The sequence below is a fragment of the Vulpes vulpes genome, chromosome 10, assembly GCF_048418805.1.
Source record: "Vulpes vulpes isolate BD-2025 chromosome 10, VulVul3, whole genome shotgun sequence".
Lineage (NCBI taxonomy): Eukaryota > Metazoa > Chordata > Mammalia > Carnivora > Canidae > Vulpes > Vulpes vulpes.
The window spans coordinates 16,586,206-16,602,765 of record NC_132789.1 but is presented as its reverse complement, the minus strand read 5'-3'; the positions used below and the strand labels follow the sequence as shown (position 1 = coordinate 16,602,765).

Here is a 16,560-nt window from a genome sequence, read left to right as displayed (position 1 = left end):
ACTTGGATGGTTTGGTCAGTTAAGCATCTGACTCTTGATTTCAGCTCAGGTCATGATTTCAGGATCCTATGACTGAGCCCCACATCAGCCTCCCTGCTCCACACTGAGTCTGCTTGTACCCCTCTCCCTATGCCCCTCCCCCCACTCACCTGCACATGTGCACTCTCTCTCAAATAAGTAAATCTTTAAAATGTATCTATACACAAATATAATAACTACATAACAGGTATTTTAGGGGTTCTACATCAAAGAGGAAAAGTGACAAATCAATATATGATCCAATTAATTAAAAAAATTTGTATGTACACATACAGAAAGGCATGAAAAGGGTCAAGAAGTAATGTACCAGTAATTTTCCAACAGATTTTCACTTCACATGCATCTATTTTTTTTAAACCAGTGAATATAAAACAGGTTTCATGGGACTTCTTTGCCATTCTATGATCATTTTATGAATTTTCAGTTGATGGGAAGCCAGGGTTTGAAGCCTTTAGCTTTGAAATGATTCCATATCCCTAAAAGCTAAGAGCAGCAAGGAAATACCCAGAGCTCCAACATCAAAAGAAAACAAAACGTGCCAGGGGCTGAGACTGCAGTGCAGCTGGTGACCCATTTACCTGCCATAAGACTGAGGCCTAATTTGATACTGATTACTACAAACGGCTACTAGTGAAGCCATGTCTATGCAGTGAGCCCATCTGAGGTCAGGAGGGTATTCAGCATTCCTCATATATTTCCCTGGTTACTTCTTCCCAGGAGAGGAGGCTGTAGATAGAACTGTTTTTATACCTTCATTTTAGATAGGAGTCTTCCAATTCCCCAATCCTGTAGGCCAGTGCCAATTAGCACAAAATAAACTCCAGGAGAAACCAGGAGTGATCTCTGGGGAATGTCTACAGTGTGGCCATGCAGAAAAAGGTATTAACAGTGAAACCACCCCACAGCTGCTGTGTCACCAGGGTCCCTTTCTTTAGTTCTTTCTCCCACTAATAGCTAACAAGTTTAGCTGGGCTACTCACCACTTGTTCCACAAAGTCCCAATTGACTAAAGTATCAGGATCAGCAAAATGAACTGTGTAGTCTTGGTCTTCAGACACTACAAATTGGCAGCTAGAAATAGGGGAAAAGACAAGGAAAAGGCACACTCTCAGAATCCACCAACATGCCATCAGCAAAAACCTATGACTCCTTCACTTAAAAATCAAATACAGGCCATTAGCAGCCATGGTTTGTGAAGTACTGAACTAGGACTTTAGCCTCAGTTCTCAGCCCTGGCTCGAGGAAATCCAAAGACTTGGCAAGTAGGAGTCTAAATCTATGAATTCTGTTTCTTCTGTTTTCAAGCCCAGTCAAGCTGCTGTAAGCCCCCCTTGAACTAAATAAAATTAACCCAGACTATGGCCCCATCATTCAGCAGGAAGCCAGATTTCCTCCCTCCCCCTGAGAAATCCTGGCATATAGCTAGTCCTCAAGGCAGTACAAAGACTCTTCTCACTCAATCATTTGATTACCAATTTATATAAAGTACTAACCAGATACTTCAGTCTAGATTCAAGGTCAAATCTTACATTATAATTATGACACACAAAAGGAAACAAAAGGGAATCAGTATTTGAGCAAATGTATGCCAAACACTCCAATCTGTCATCCAATTCTCCCTTAAGTAATTCTCCTCCTTTATAGGGGAGAAGCTGAGTCTCAAAGTGGCTAAATTACCCAAAGTTGAAGGACAAAATAAAATTCAAATCTAGGTCCAATTTCAAAGTTAAACACTTTTACTACCTCATAATGACACTAAAGCATTATTTAATTTTATCATTTATATACTTATTTAAGCATTATTTTAAGAACCAGGAACATCCATTTGAAAAGCTTTTTCTCAAGTTGCCCCCACACACAAAGAGAGAGAGAGAGAGAGAGAGGAGAAAAAAACCAGACCAATTCCCTTTCTGTCTCTCTCCCACAGCAGTTTAAAAGAAGCTTCTTCTAAAAAATAAAAATAAAATAAAAGCTGCTTCTCAGCTCCAACAACTGCCCAGAGGCTCAACCGCACTTCCCACCTAAAAGGAGGCATACTCACTTGGCCTGTAAAAAGAGTTCCTTGTTAAAAGGCTTATGCCCCCATTTGTTCCTTTTTCCCCAGCTGCCATGTCCGCTGCCTTCAAAGTGACCCGCCTGGCCACGCGGTTCAAAAGTGAAATTCAACAAGTGGTTCAGATTGATCTTCTTCGGACCAGAGAACTGGGCAGGGCTAAACTCTGCCCGTTGAGCCTCTGCTACCTAGAACAAGAATGAATCAAATATTTCTGATTAGGATGACACCTCCTGATTTATAGTAGAAACTAGAATAACCCCTCCTTCCACATGGTTTAAAATACTAACTAAATGAAACATAGGCTTAAAGTAAACAATCTTCTTAGGAGAGGGTTAACACAAAAGTCTACCTAAGATCCAGGTGGGAGCAAAGTAGAGGACAAGACCTCTTAACATATAATCACTTACACTGTTCAGGATGCCCTGCTAAAAGGCAATTAATTAACTATTAAATGACAAAACCCAACACAAACTCCTCTAGCTATCTTGGAAGTACAAAGATTTACTTACTGGATTAATCTTTTGACAGTCCCATAGGACTCCTACACCTTCACTCTTATTACCTATTTGTTCTTTGGTCTGTTACTGACAAAAGTGAGTTTGTGGAACTAGACTCTGGAGGCGACTTGCAGGCAGCTGCTAACTGCCATGGACTTCAGGATCCTGCCAGAGACCTCCCATCAAAGACACACACTGCTATTCACTGTTAATTAAAACTGACAGAATTAGAACACGTAGGCAGACAATTTCAGTGTCCAGAAATAAACCCAATCAGCAGAATTGAAAGAGTTTAGAAAGTGGCAAGAAACCACACAGGAGAAATACCACTGCAAAGATGGAAGAAATCATGTTTGGGCTTTCTTAACATTCCCAAATTGAAGTGGCAGATACCGGTTATAAGTAAGCTAGTGCCATTTCCTAATACCAATTTCTCACTTAATGTCATAAGCACTGTGTCATGTCAGTCGTATTAGCATATAGTCCCTTTAAAAGGCTATATACCACTACATCAGATAGGTAGGTATACTATAGGACACAGATTGTTCATAGCTTCTCCACCAAAACAAAATAATGTTATGATAAACTTATTTTTGGATAGATCTTTGTGCACAAATATTTGGCCACATACAATTATTTCTTCTTATTGTATAGCAGGAATTACTGGGTCAAAGGAAATACAAATTCAAGGCTTTTGCTATTTAGTCTAAAAATTTAGAGATTAGTAAGCAACATCTGCACAGACATCATAAAGAGTACAGGGGCACCTGGATGGCTCAGTTAGTTAAGCATCCAACTCTTGATTTCAGCTCAGGTTATGCTCTCAGGGTAGTGAGATGGAGCCCCCCATCAGGTCCATGCTTGGCACAGAGTCCGCTTAAGACTCTTCTCTCCCTCTGCCCCTTCCCTTGCTCATGCTCTCTCTAAATAAAATAAATCTAAAAAAAAAAAAAAAAGTCTAAAGAGTACAAAAAGGAACATGGTGAAAAATACCTTACATTGCAGAGGCAACCAATATGGCCTAAGATAGCCTATGCATATAAACCACAGTATATGACAGTATATATTAAGTACAGCGGCAAACCATAAACAATTTCCTTCTATTTCAATAGATCCTGGGAGACAACACCCCCCTCTCCCCGACTGTTTATGTAACTCATCACAAGGAAGCTCATGACTTCCAGGTCATCCCCTGGCCTCCCATTCCCTGGATGCTCATTTCCATGTGGCTATGCTATCCCCTTCATCAGTCTTCCACCCCCAATGACCCAACCTTAGGTAAGAGCTTATGCTTACTCAACAAAATCCTCCACACCCTCAACCTTTTATCATCACTTTGTTATCCTAGCTGGCCCACTGCAACCTTCTCCAATACTGCCCATCACAATTCCTAATTATCCTTCCAACACACTGACCCTCTCACAGTTCCTTGACCCCCACTTCACCCAGTTAGCTGGCTCTCAACTCTACCTCAGGCACCCAATTCCCAAGGACATACCATCTAGAGCTGCACCATACTATACAGCAACCACTACTAGCCAGATGTAGCCACGGAGCACTTGAAATGTGACCAGTGTCATGTAATGAAATACCATTTTAGCTATACTTGGTAAAAACATTAAAATTAATTTCACCATTTCTTTACCTTTTTAATTTAGCAACTAGAAAAGTTTAAATTATATATGGACATTTCTACTGGACAGCACTGCTCTACATCTAGACCATAAGGGTAACAATCAACACTTCTTCCACCATCTTAACTTTGAGCACCAACATCCAAGCAGCAACTTCCTCCTTTCTTAGCTTGCTCCCGTTAGTCTTGATTCCAATTCTTTAGCCCCTCTGAGATCTCCAAACTAGTGATCCAATTCACCCTCACAATTTCTTTTCTTACTTGGCCTAGATCCTATGGTCAACTGCCCCCTTCTCTTTGTCATCTATACTTACCTGGCAAAACCTTCCCCTGATTAATCCAACTCTCTGCCTATATATTTCCACTCCAGCACCAGACAGTTACACACAAGAACACAACCGCATCACACCAATCAGTCTCACTTAAGTAGACCCTTAGGCCATCTGGCAATACTACCACAACCTGATGGCATTTCTGTACTCGCTAAATTCCCCAGTCACCCAGACAACTCCATTCCTCAGGACTTCCAAGGCTCCTCTCTTAGATCACCTTCCTTATTTTACTGAGACAAGAAGATGAGAAAAGAATTCCTATATCCTCCTACCAATACTTCTGCCTTCCTCTTGTAACTGAGGATGAACGGGCAAAGCTCCTATCTAAGCCAATTCCTCCACTTGTATACAAAATCCCAACTCCTCAAGGACTCAAGGACACGATTATAGCAATTCTCCCCCTTTCCTCTGCATATTTGCCCCCTCACAGGACAATCCCATTACCAGACAGATGCTGTAATTTCTCTAAATTTAAAACCTCTCAACTTCACACTCCCTCAAGCTACTGCCTCACCTCTCTTCTCCCCTTTAGAGCAAAGCCACTAGAAAGTACAGTCTGAACTTGCTGTTTCTTCCTCCTATCCTTCCATTTTCTCTAAATCTATGCCAAACAAGTTTTTGTCCTCACTGCTCTACCAAAACAGCTCAAGGCCAACAACCTACCTTCATATTATCAAATCTAGTGATTCACTCTGTCCTAATATTCCGTAACCTATCAGCAGAGGGCAAAACTGGTCACTTTCTCCAAATGCCTTTTGGTTCTTTCCTCTCGCCCCCCCCCCCCCCCTTTTAAAGATTTTATTTATTCATTCATGAGAGACACAGAGAAAGAGAGGCAGAGAGAGAAGCAGGCTCCATGCAGGGAGCCTGACATGGGACTCAATCCTGGGTCTCCAGGATCAGGCCCTGGGCTGAAGCAACACTAAACCGCTGAGCCACCCAGGCTGCCCATCTTTCCTCCCTTTTTGCTCATGCCTTATGATCCATACTCAGGCCTCAGTCCTTAAATTGCCTTTCTGCAGTACTCCTTAACAATCCCACCTAGTTCCACAGCTGCAAACACCAAATGTATGCAGATACCTCTCTAGCCTGGGTCTCCTCCCTGAACTCCAGATTCCATTAACTACCTCTCTCTACTTAGAAATCCAGTAAACATCTCAATACAAACATATTCCTAAAATGAAGTTCTTTATCTCAACTCCCCTTCTCTTCCAACCACCCCCCGCCCAAAACCTGGTACTTCCTGGAAATCTTCCACACTTTGGGCTCCTGCCAAAAACATTCATTTATTCAAAGTTATTCATTTCTCTGCTCAGACCCCATATCTAACATATTTTTAAAAATCCTGTTGGTGGGGATCCCTGGGTGGCGCAGCGGTTTGGCGCCTGCCTTTGGCCCAGGGCGCGATCCTGGAGACCCGGGATCGAATCCCACATCAGGCTCCCGGTGCATGGAGCCTGCTTCTCCCTCTGCCTGTGTCTTTGCCTGTTTCTTTTTTTTTTTTTTTTTTTTAATATTTTTTTTATTTTTTTTATTTATTTATGATAGTCACACAGAGAGAGAGAGGCAGAGACACAGGCAGAGGGAGAAGCAGGCTCCATGCACCGGGAGCCTGATGTGGGATTCGATCCCGGGTCTCCAGGATCGCGCCCTGGGCCAAAGGCAGGCGCCAAACCGCTGCGCCACCCAGGGATCCCTCTTTGCCTGTTTCTAATAAATGAATAAAATCTTTAAAAAAAATAAAAATTAAAAAAAATACAAATAAAAACTGTACTCTTTATTACTCTCTCTCCCTCTCTTTCAGTCTACTTCTTGTTAATTTGATCAGCACTTACCTTTGGATTTATTATACAGAAGATCCTTGAACAATGCAAGCATTAGGAGAACTGACCCCCTGCACAATTAAAAACCCATGTGTACGGGCTGGTGGCGCAGCGGTTTGGCACCGCCTGCAGCCTGGGGTGTGATCCTGGAGACCCGGGATCAAGTCCCACATCAGGCTCCCTGCGTGGAGCCTGCTTCTCCCTCTCCGTGTGTCTCTGCCTCTCTCTTTCTCTGTGTCTATGAATAAATAAAATCTTAAAAAAAAAATAAATTAAAAATAAAAACCCATGTGTAACTTTTGACTCCACCAAAAAAGTTAACTGCTAAAAACCTACTGTTGACTGGAAGCCTTACCGATAACAACACATGTTTTATGTTATAGGTATTATCACTGTATTTTTACAGTAAAGCTAGAGAAAAGGAAGTGTATTAAGAAAATCAAAACAGGGGCACCGGGCAGCCTGCGCTGCCTGCAGCCCAGGGCGTGATCCTGGAGACCTGGATCGAGTCCCACATGGGCTCTCTGCATGGAGCCTGCTTCTCCCTCTGCCTGTGTCTCTGCCTCTCTCTCTCTCTCTGTGTCTCTATGAATAAATAAATAAAATCTTTTAATAAAAAAACAAACAAACAAACAGGGGCACCTAGTGGCTCAGTTGAACTCTTGATTTCAGCTCAGGTCATGATCTCAGGGTCATGGGATCAAGCCCTGAGTCAGGCTCTGTGCTCAGCATGGGGTCTGTGTGAGATGAGATTCTCTCTCCCTCTGCCCCTCCCCCTGCTCACATTCTCTCAATAAATAAAATTTTTTAAAAAAAGGAAAATCAAAATATATTTACAATACTCTAGAAAAAAAAAAAAAAAAAAAAACCCAACCACATAAGGGTACTCATGCAGTTCAAACCTGTGTTGTTCAAGGGTCAAACTGTGTCAACTGTGTTTATCTCCCTAAACTAGAATATAAGCTCCTGAGGGACAATGTTCCACTCAGTATTGTATTCCAAATTGAATGTTATCCGATACACAGTACAAGAGGACAAAATTTTTGGTGAATGAATGAATTTTTCCATGAATACATTAACTCTGTCTTATTCTATAATGGTTTCAGAGTACAGAACATTCAAACAGGAAGATAATTTAACCAGTCCCTTACTAATTTAGGTTGTTTCTGAGATTTTGCAACTACCATCAATGCTATAATGAATTCCCTTGTACAGAAGTCTTTATGCACTTACAAAAAGATACCTAAGAAACTCCTAAAATCAGGGATGCCTGGGTGGTTCAATGGTTTGAGCATCTGCCTTTGGCTCAGGTCATGATCCTGGGGTCCTGGGATCGAGTCCTGCATCAGGCTCCACAGGAAACCTGCTTCTCCCTCTGCCTGTGTCTCTGCCTCTCTCTCTCACGAATAAATTAAGTCTTAAAAGAAAGAAAGAAAAGAAGAAAAAAGAAAAGAGAGAAGAGAAGAGAAGAGAAGAAGAAAAGAGAAGAGAAGAGAAACTCCAAAAATCAGACTGAGACTAGGATATAGCATCTTACATTTTGCTAGATACCACAAGGCAAAGTCATTAATTAAAGTCACTTTATTACCTAAATATCCAATAGGTACCTCTAATTCAGGAGTGATAATAGAAGGACTATACAAAGTAAGGTACCACAAATTTGCTATAATTTATCACAATCTGTGATTATGACTTTCTTCTTCCTCCAAGGAAATTTTCTTAACTTTCAAGGGAAGAAAGGAGGCAAAGTTCCAAACCTCATTAATCCCTAAACTATTTAAGACTGCTTTGGTTATTTACTCTTCCACCTCTTTCTCCCCTCCTCCCCAACTACTGGGACAGGGTGGGGGAGTGGATCAGAGCTTACGTTCCTCCTTATTCTAGAAAGAACATTCTTAAATTCCATACCTCATCTCGTCTTCCACCATTAAAAGAAGAGCTAAAGACTTTGCTGCTGCCGCCGCCCCTCTGTGGAGGCATCTTGTTAAAAGTTTTGCTTTTCTGTGAATTGGAGCGACGGGACTGGTTGCTAAAATTTTCATTTTTGGGATAGGAAGGTTCACGTTTGCGATTAAAACGCTTGGATCCATTTGAGTTCTTTCCATCTGAAAGCAAGAAAGACAAAGAATTAGTTAAGAAATAATACAGAGCTCCTGGCTGGATCAGTCAGAAGAGCATGCAATATTTGATCTTGGGGTTGTAGGTTCAAGACCCCCATCAGGTGTGGACATTACCTAAAAAAGAAAAATCTTTAAAAATAAACAAACAAAAAATAAAATAAATAAAATAAAAATAAACAAACAGGGGTGCCTGGCTGGCTTAGTAAGAAGAGCCTGTGATTCCTTATCTCAGGGTTTTAAGGAAATAAAATCTTTAAAAAAGGCCTTGTAGGGCCCTTCTACAAACTCTACGAAATCTAGGTTTGGACCAGAGCTTTGGGCAAGACATCTCTTAGTAAAGTGGATTTTTGTTTTTCAAATGATAAAGACTTGGGACACCTGGCTGGCTCAGCGGTTTGGTACCTGCCTTCAGCACAGGGCATGATCCTGGAATCCCAGGATCAAGTCCCACATTGGGCTCTCTGCATGGTGCCTGCTTCTCCCTCTGCCTATGTCTCTGCCTCTTGCTCTCTCTGTGTCTCTCATAAATAAATGGATAATATATTTTTAAAAAATGACAAAGACTAAAGGATCCCTCCTCCAGAAGGGATACAAATGTAGATCAGGGGCAGCCCCGGTGGCTCAGCGGTTTGGTGCCTGCCTTTGGCCCAGGGCCTGATCCTGGAGACCGGGGATCGAGTCTCACGTCGGGCTCCCTACATGGAGCCTGCTTCTCCCTCTGCCGGTGTCTCTGCCTCTCTCTCTGTGTGTGTCTCTCATGCATAAATAAATAAAATCTTTAAAAAAAATGTAGATCAAACCACAGATTCTCAGTTCATAATGTCTTTTTTACAGAGCTTAACCACTGCTCTTATAAAAGCCAATTTAGATGAAGTGATAGGGAAGGGAACAGCCTGGGGTACCTGGCTGGCTCCATCAGCTCAGCATACAACTCTTGATCTTGGGGTCCTGATTTCAGGAGCCCCACATTGGGCGTGGACCCTACTTCAAAAAAATTTTTTTAATTAAAAAATAAGAAAAAGGGAACAGCCTATCAGGGAAAGTATTTTATCTGGAAGCAGGGTAGAGAACATTATTCTCCTTAAATTACTACAACATAGAGTCTATAACAAAATGGCTTGGCCTAGGCCCCAGCAGGTACATTCAAGAAACATAACAATAAAATATTTACATATACACTAGACATCAAACTGAGAAGCAATTAAATTGACAAAACAGAAGAAATTGAGTTCTAAGAACATATTAGATCAGCATGAGTCATATGCTTTTAAACAGTATTTCTTGGAGCACCTGGGTGGCTCAGCCAGTTAAGTGTCTGACTCTTGGTTCTGGCTCAGGGTTGTGAGATGGAGTGCCACACGGGACTCTGCATTCTGTAGAGATGCAGGACTCTGCCTGAGATGCTCTTTCCCTCTCCCTTTGCCCCTCTCTCTGCTCACACTCTCTACCTCTAAAACTCCCTCAAAAAATCTTTTTATAAATATATTTTTTCCTCCAGTTTTAAGAATATATGTTTAATTCTGAAATCTGAAATAATTTAAATTTGCCACTATCCACAGAACAGCAACTTACAGTACATAATTTCCTTTCACTCTCCATTTTTTTTTTTAAGATTTATTTATTCATGAGAGACACACACAGAGAGAGAAGTAGAGAGATAGGCAGAGGGAGAAACAGGCTCCATGCAGGGAGCCCGATGTGGGACTTGATCCGGGGTCTCCAGGATCACGCCCTGGGCCGAAGGTGGCGCTAAACTGCTGAGCCACCCCAGCTGCCCCCTAACTCTCCATTTTATACACTTGCCACATATCTTCCACAAAATGACAGACATATAAGATATACTGTCTTCTATTACTCCATGAGCATTTTCATGCATCTCTAGTCTTCAAAGCATGATTAATGGCTACACTGTCTACCATATGTTTACAATATAATCAATCTTCTATTGCTATATATTTAGAAGGTTTCTAGTTTTTTGCTAGTTAGCATTGGGAGCCTGTGTGTATATGATTATGTCAAACTCTCAAAGTAAGCAGATTAAATATGATCACTAGGGATCCCTGGGTGGCGCAGTGGTTTAGCGCCTGCCTTTGCCCCAGGGCGCGATCCTGGAGACCCGGGATCGAATCCCACGTCGGCTCCCGGTGCATGGAGCCTGCTTCTCCCTCTGCCTATGTTGTCTCTGCCTCTCTCTCTCTCTCTGTGTGTGTGTGTGTGACTATTATAAATAAATAAAAAAAAAATTTAAAAAGAATATGATCACTAAAGCCTTTTATGCATCCTCAAGTTGCTTTCTAGAACCATTATACCTATTTATTTATATCCTAACAATACTATAACGGAAAAAGTCTATGTCACTACATAGTTGACAATACAGAGGTTAGAATAAACTTTGTTAAACTGAATGGTCAAAATAATTTTTGCTTTAAATTTGATTTTTTCTGAAGAGTAGCAATACTTTTTCAATCCACTGACCACTTGCATTTTGTGTAAAGAGCACTTGTTCATATTCTTTGCCCCATTTTTTCTACTCAGGTGCTGAATGGCACAGATTAGTTTGTCCCACACTGAACAAAGAATCCCAACAACACACATTTAACATATGCCAAAGTTTACTGGCTGGAAAAAAAAAAAAAAAGGTAAAATGCGATCTGAGAACCATATACACTTAAATAATAACTAAAGGTGGAAAAACTCCCCAAATCAGTCTTTGGACAAAAAAGACAACTTTATCTTGTCCCTCTGCCCATTCAGAATAATTTTTTTTTTAATCTCAGAATAAAATTTTAAAAAGATTTCTGTCCTGTCTTAAATTTGTCTATATTCACTCCATGTTGTCTTATTTCATGTTGTCTTATTTCTTTGATCTAACCAAATCAAGCCTACATACTAATTTAATGACTTTCATTTATGCAGAAACTTAGAATGGAAGTTGGGGGACTTTTAATGAAAAAATCCATCAGGCTTACTCTCAAAACTTTAAGGAGGTGGTAGTTTACAAAGCTAAGAGGATTCCACCAGGACCCTCAGATACTACAAAGTTTTTCCCCCAAAATACAGCTTAATCCTGTTTACGTTAAAAACATATAATCCAGGGATGCCTGAGTGGCTCAGCAGTTGAGTGCCTGCCTTTGGCTCAGGGTGTGGTCCTAGAGTCCCGAGATCGAGTCCTACATTGGGATCCCTGCATGGAGCCTGCTTCTCCCTCTGCCAATGTCTCTGCCTCTCCCTCTCTGTGTCTCTCATGGGTAAATAAATAAAATCTTAAAAATATATATATATATGTAATCCATAGAAAAGTAAAAAGACACATTAAGAAACAAACTTAACTAAGGAGAGCAAAATGATGGTTATCAGAGGGAGGTGAGGGGATGAGTGAAATAGGTGAGGGGGATTAAAAGAGTACACTTACGATGAGCACCACTACTGAATCACTATATTGTACACTGGAAACTAATTTACCACTGTATGTTAACTATACTGGAATTAAAATTTAATTTTTTTTTTTTTATGATAGTCACAGAGAGAGAGAGAGAGAGAGAGAGAGAGAGAGAGAGAAAGGCAGAGACACAGACAGAGGGAGAAGCAGGCTCCATGCACCGGGAGGCCGACGTGGGATTCGATCCCGGGTATCCAGGATCGCGCCCTGGGCCAAAGGCAGGCGCTAAACTGCTGCGCCACCCAGGGATCCCAAAATTTTAAGATTTCAAAAAAAATTTTAACATTATTAGGTTTGATAACATAATGAAAATTAATTTTCATTATGAAAAATTGGATGTATTTGTTACTATATCACAAAAAGGTCAATAATGCCCCCAAGATATTTAAAAATATTGAGCTTTATTTTTATCAGATATTTTTCAATAAGCATTGAGTTATGAAGCATATTAATATAACTTATTCTCAGTAAGACTCATAAAACACACAAACATATATATGTGTATATATAACTCACAGAAACAGGTCTGCAAAGGCAACACAGCAGGCTGACTTATGTATATAAAAAAAGTTCTGGGGATCCCTGGGTGGCGCAGTGGTTTGGCACTTGCCTTTGGCCCAGGGCACAATCCTGGAGACCCGGGATCGAATCCCACATCGGGCTCCCGGTGCATGGAGCCTGCTTCTCCCTCTGCCTGTGTCTCTGCCTCTCTCTCTCTCTCTCTGTGACTATCATAAATAAATAAAAATTAAAAAAAAAAAAAAAAAAAGTTCTGTATACTTACCATTTGGGTAATTTTTAAAACTATTAAGTACCTAGAAAAAATTATTTCTAGATAATATGACCAGTTTATTTTATAGATTTAAAAAATCCAAGGTGAAGCATATCCTCAAAGAAAAAAAAGGAAACAGCTAATAAAATCAGAGTCTGAATTTTGAAAGCAATCGCTTCACACTACTTTTATCACCACCATGGGACAAATAAGAGGTATGCCATCCTCTCCAAACCTGACCAAACCACAACCTGGGAATCAAGCTAACAGGCACAGGAGATGGCAGCAATGTAAACAGAGAACTGATGGTCACAGAAACTCTGCCAGACAAGGTTTACTCCTACCAGTCACCTTAAATCCCAGTTAGAGAATGTGACTAGAGTTTAATCTGAAGCTATAAACTTAAGAACTACACTTTTACCTACTACTTCAGTCAGCCATAGTTATTGTCCAACACAGCATCACTGGTAACATAAAGCGAAGCTCCAGATCTCTTACAAATGTTGTCTTACCTATGGAGTTGATAAGATTTCAAATAAGTGGAAATTCAGAGGGAGAGTCCAAGTTTACCATGAGAACAAATGAGATCTCATGAAAATAGGCATATACAGAAAACATTAAGTTCCCCAAATCTCATTGCCCAAGACCATCACAGATGATACTGCATTTGACCCTAATACTTTCAAGACAAACACCTACCAGTTGCAAAGATTTAGGTAAAGCCACATTCTACATTTTGAGTGCTCAAGAAAGTTAAGCTGGTACTCAGCAGGCGCACTCTTTTCATTTCTTCACTTATTACCACACAGGCAAGGAAGCAGTTTCATCATCTTTACAGAACTGCTCTCTGATGGACACAGAATTGCTCATTTCTAAAACAGATTACAAAACTGACCACATACGGATCCACGATTTTAGTTGCTAAAATCAACTCCTTCATCTTGTTTTCCAATTCCCTAGGGTATGCTATGCAGTTAGATATCTGAAGTGAGAGGCCACTTCTTATCTCTAGACCCAGGCAACAGACAGCTAAAAACTGAAGGTGCAGTCAGGCCTGTGACCCAGAGATAAAGTTCAGAGTACTGTTTTTGGGATGTCTTGTAGACAACTTGCCAGGACACACATATCAATAACACGGGGGTGGAATCTGTCCTCTTTTCTCTGAAAGGAGATAGCAATGAAGATGATCTGCTTCAGATTTTGGAAAGAAAAAAAAAAAAAAAAGTCAAGTTCCTAGCAGAAACTTATTCTCTGCTGCAAGTTTTAAATTTCAAAGTGGTGGTTCTCAATCCTGGCTACGCAGAAGAATCACTTATAGAGACTTTTAAAACTATGGATGCCAAGGCGGAAGCCCTGGGTGGCTCAGCGGTTTAGCACCTGCCTTTGGCCCAGGGCGCGATCCTGGAGTCCCAGGATTGAGTCCCGTCTCGGGCTCCCAACATGGAGCCTGCTTCTCCCTCCTCCTGTGTCTCTGCCTCTCTCTCTCTCTATCATAAATAAATAAGTAAATCTTTAAAAATAAAAAAAATAAAACCATGGATGCCAGGGCCCAAGGATCTAACCCAGAACTAAACAATCAGAAAGAATCCCTAAGTGGGGTGCCTGGGTAGCTCAGTTGGTTAAGCTGCTTTCTTCGGCATGGGTCTTGATCCAGGGTCCTGAGATCAAGTCCCCCCCTCCCCCCCCAGTGAGGCTCTCTGCTCAGCAGGAAGCCTGCTTCTCCCTCTCCCTCTGCCTGATTATGCGCACACACTCTCCATCAAGTAAGTTAAAAAAAAAAAAAAAAAAAAGAATCCCTAAGAGCGAGCTCCACACAACCCTATTTTTAAAAAAAGATCCCCGGGAAATTCTGATGCACAAGCCAGAGCTGAGAACAACTGCTGAGAACTACTGTCAAGACACATTCCAAAATGGACAAGACCATTAGTTAAATGGCTCAAATCCAGAACTCAGGATCACAGAGTCAACAAGAGACTTGAAAACTTAATCCAGTGTCTCAGTTCTTCCACATTTCCCTAACAGAAAGGTCTCTACTAAATAACACATCTCAGTCCTTCCCCTCATTACCAAATTAAAGACCATCAATTTTTCACAGTTAAATAAATTGGCATCATCAACATTTCTAGCTCTAGTTCTAACAGGTGGCACAACCTAGAGGTCAGAATAGCAGCCAGGAAATTTCTACTGCTGATTCATGCTATAATCACAAGCAAGTTCCTAACCCATCACTCAGAGTGGCTGACAAGCACCTCCGGAGGGGCAACATATGGCCTTACTACAGAAACAACTGACAACAAATTGAATCCAGCTGAAATTCTCATTCTGAACAAAAGGGAGAAGTGGTATCACGAATGACACATGTCAAGTTTCTCACCTGCTAAGGGAATTTATACAAAGGTTAGTTTATAAATAATGCCCAGGACTTCTTAAGAATTCACTTGAGGGGCACCTGTGTGGCTCAGTTGGTTAGGCATCCAACTCCTGATTTCAGCTCAGGTCATGATCTCAGAGTCAGGATGGAGCCCCATGTTGAGCTCCACACAGGGCATGGAGCCTGCTTAAGATTCTCTCTCTCCCCCCATCCCTCTCCTAAATAAATAAAAGAATTCACTTGAACAAATCCTCTCAATCCCCTCTAAAGCCTCAGTTTTCTTGTCCATGAAATAAGGTTTATCCTCTACTGTACCTCCTCATAGGGTCATGAAGATTAAAACTTCTGTAAAATGCCTACAACAGTGGTTGGCACAAAGTTTCCATTATTATTTGGAAGACTATTATAATTAATAAATCTAAATAATTCCTGTCAAGAGCACCCACTAGACTTCCAACAAAGCCATATAAACCAAAGACTCCAGCCAACAGGCCCGGAAATTCTTGTAACTTCTCTAAATGGTTATTAAAAGCTCCAAGTCACCTCAATTTTCAAAGCCATCAAAACGTCCTGGTCCATTTACAGCTTAGAAGCAGTCTTCAAGGCAGATTACCACTAGTAACCTGGCTCCTGGTACCGGAATAAGAGGAAGTGTGTCAGGATAGTGCTTCGTATCATCAACCTCAAAATAACTACTTCATAATACCTGACCTTCCCTTAACCTCCATGGTAGTACCATCCCCCGCCCAGGGGAATGGGGCAAGAGCCTGGTTCTGGGCCAGGTTCCATTGTTTGTCCATAAACTGCCTAACCTCTCTTGCCTCTTTTTACTTTCTTTGCTCTTTCTTTGGCATGGGTCTTGATTCAGGGTCCTGAGATCAAGAAAGAAAATGACTTTCCCCAAACCTTAAACCACTTTTCTCCTCTGGGCTATATTCTTGGGCTATTCACTGTTAAACATTCTTAGAATTACATCTTAGGCCTACTGAACAAAGCTGTAGGAATAAATCCAAGAAAAGGAATGTTCTGTGAATGTCTAAAGTAATTAGCCAAAGGAAAGAAACTGTGGTATGCCACTATGGCAGAAAAGACCAAGTTAAATCCCTGTAGCCAAATTTACCTATTTCCTGAGTGTGTGAACTTAAGCCAACTGCAGAAACAAAGACTCAAGTATATTAAACACGTAGCTAGGAAGCAAATGACCATTTCTGACATGCAGTTTAGAAAACAGAACAGAGGGTTTTTTTCCTCACCTGAGGTAAGGAATGGAAAGAAGAAAGGAGAATTAAATATTTAAAATCTGAACAACCCCTGTGCCTGTTACTTTAACAAAGAAAGGTAAGTTATGTATTTTCACCTCACCCTCCCTTTTCTTTCTTCAACTCAGAACTCTGAAACTCAAGAGGTCCTTTCAAGTTTCCAGCAGAATCAAGTACATGAAGTATTGAGTCAGCTGCTGAACTACTACAGAAACCTAT

At 41.0% G+C, this 16,560-nt stretch overlaps 1 protein-coding gene across 4 annotated transcripts in view; it reads right to left on the bottom strand.

The window, feature by feature from the left end:
- Nucleotides 1-16,560, bottom strand: part of RNF10 (ring finger protein 10) — a 34,639-nt gene that overhangs the window by 14,601 nt on the left and 3,478 nt on the right. For all 4 annotated transcript variants that reach the window (XM_072723002.1, XM_026015903.2, XM_072723003.1 and 1 more), the window contains exons 2-4: nt 8,289-8,485; nt 2,081-2,280; nt 1,020-1,110 (exon numbers count right to left, since the gene is read on the bottom strand). In XM_072723002.1, the coding sequence (XP_072579103.1) occupies nt 1,020-1,110; nt 2,081-2,280; nt 8,289-8,485 (488 nt within the window). The remainder of the gene's footprint in view (nt 1-1,019; nt 1,111-2,080; nt 2,281-8,288; nt 8,486-16,560) is intronic.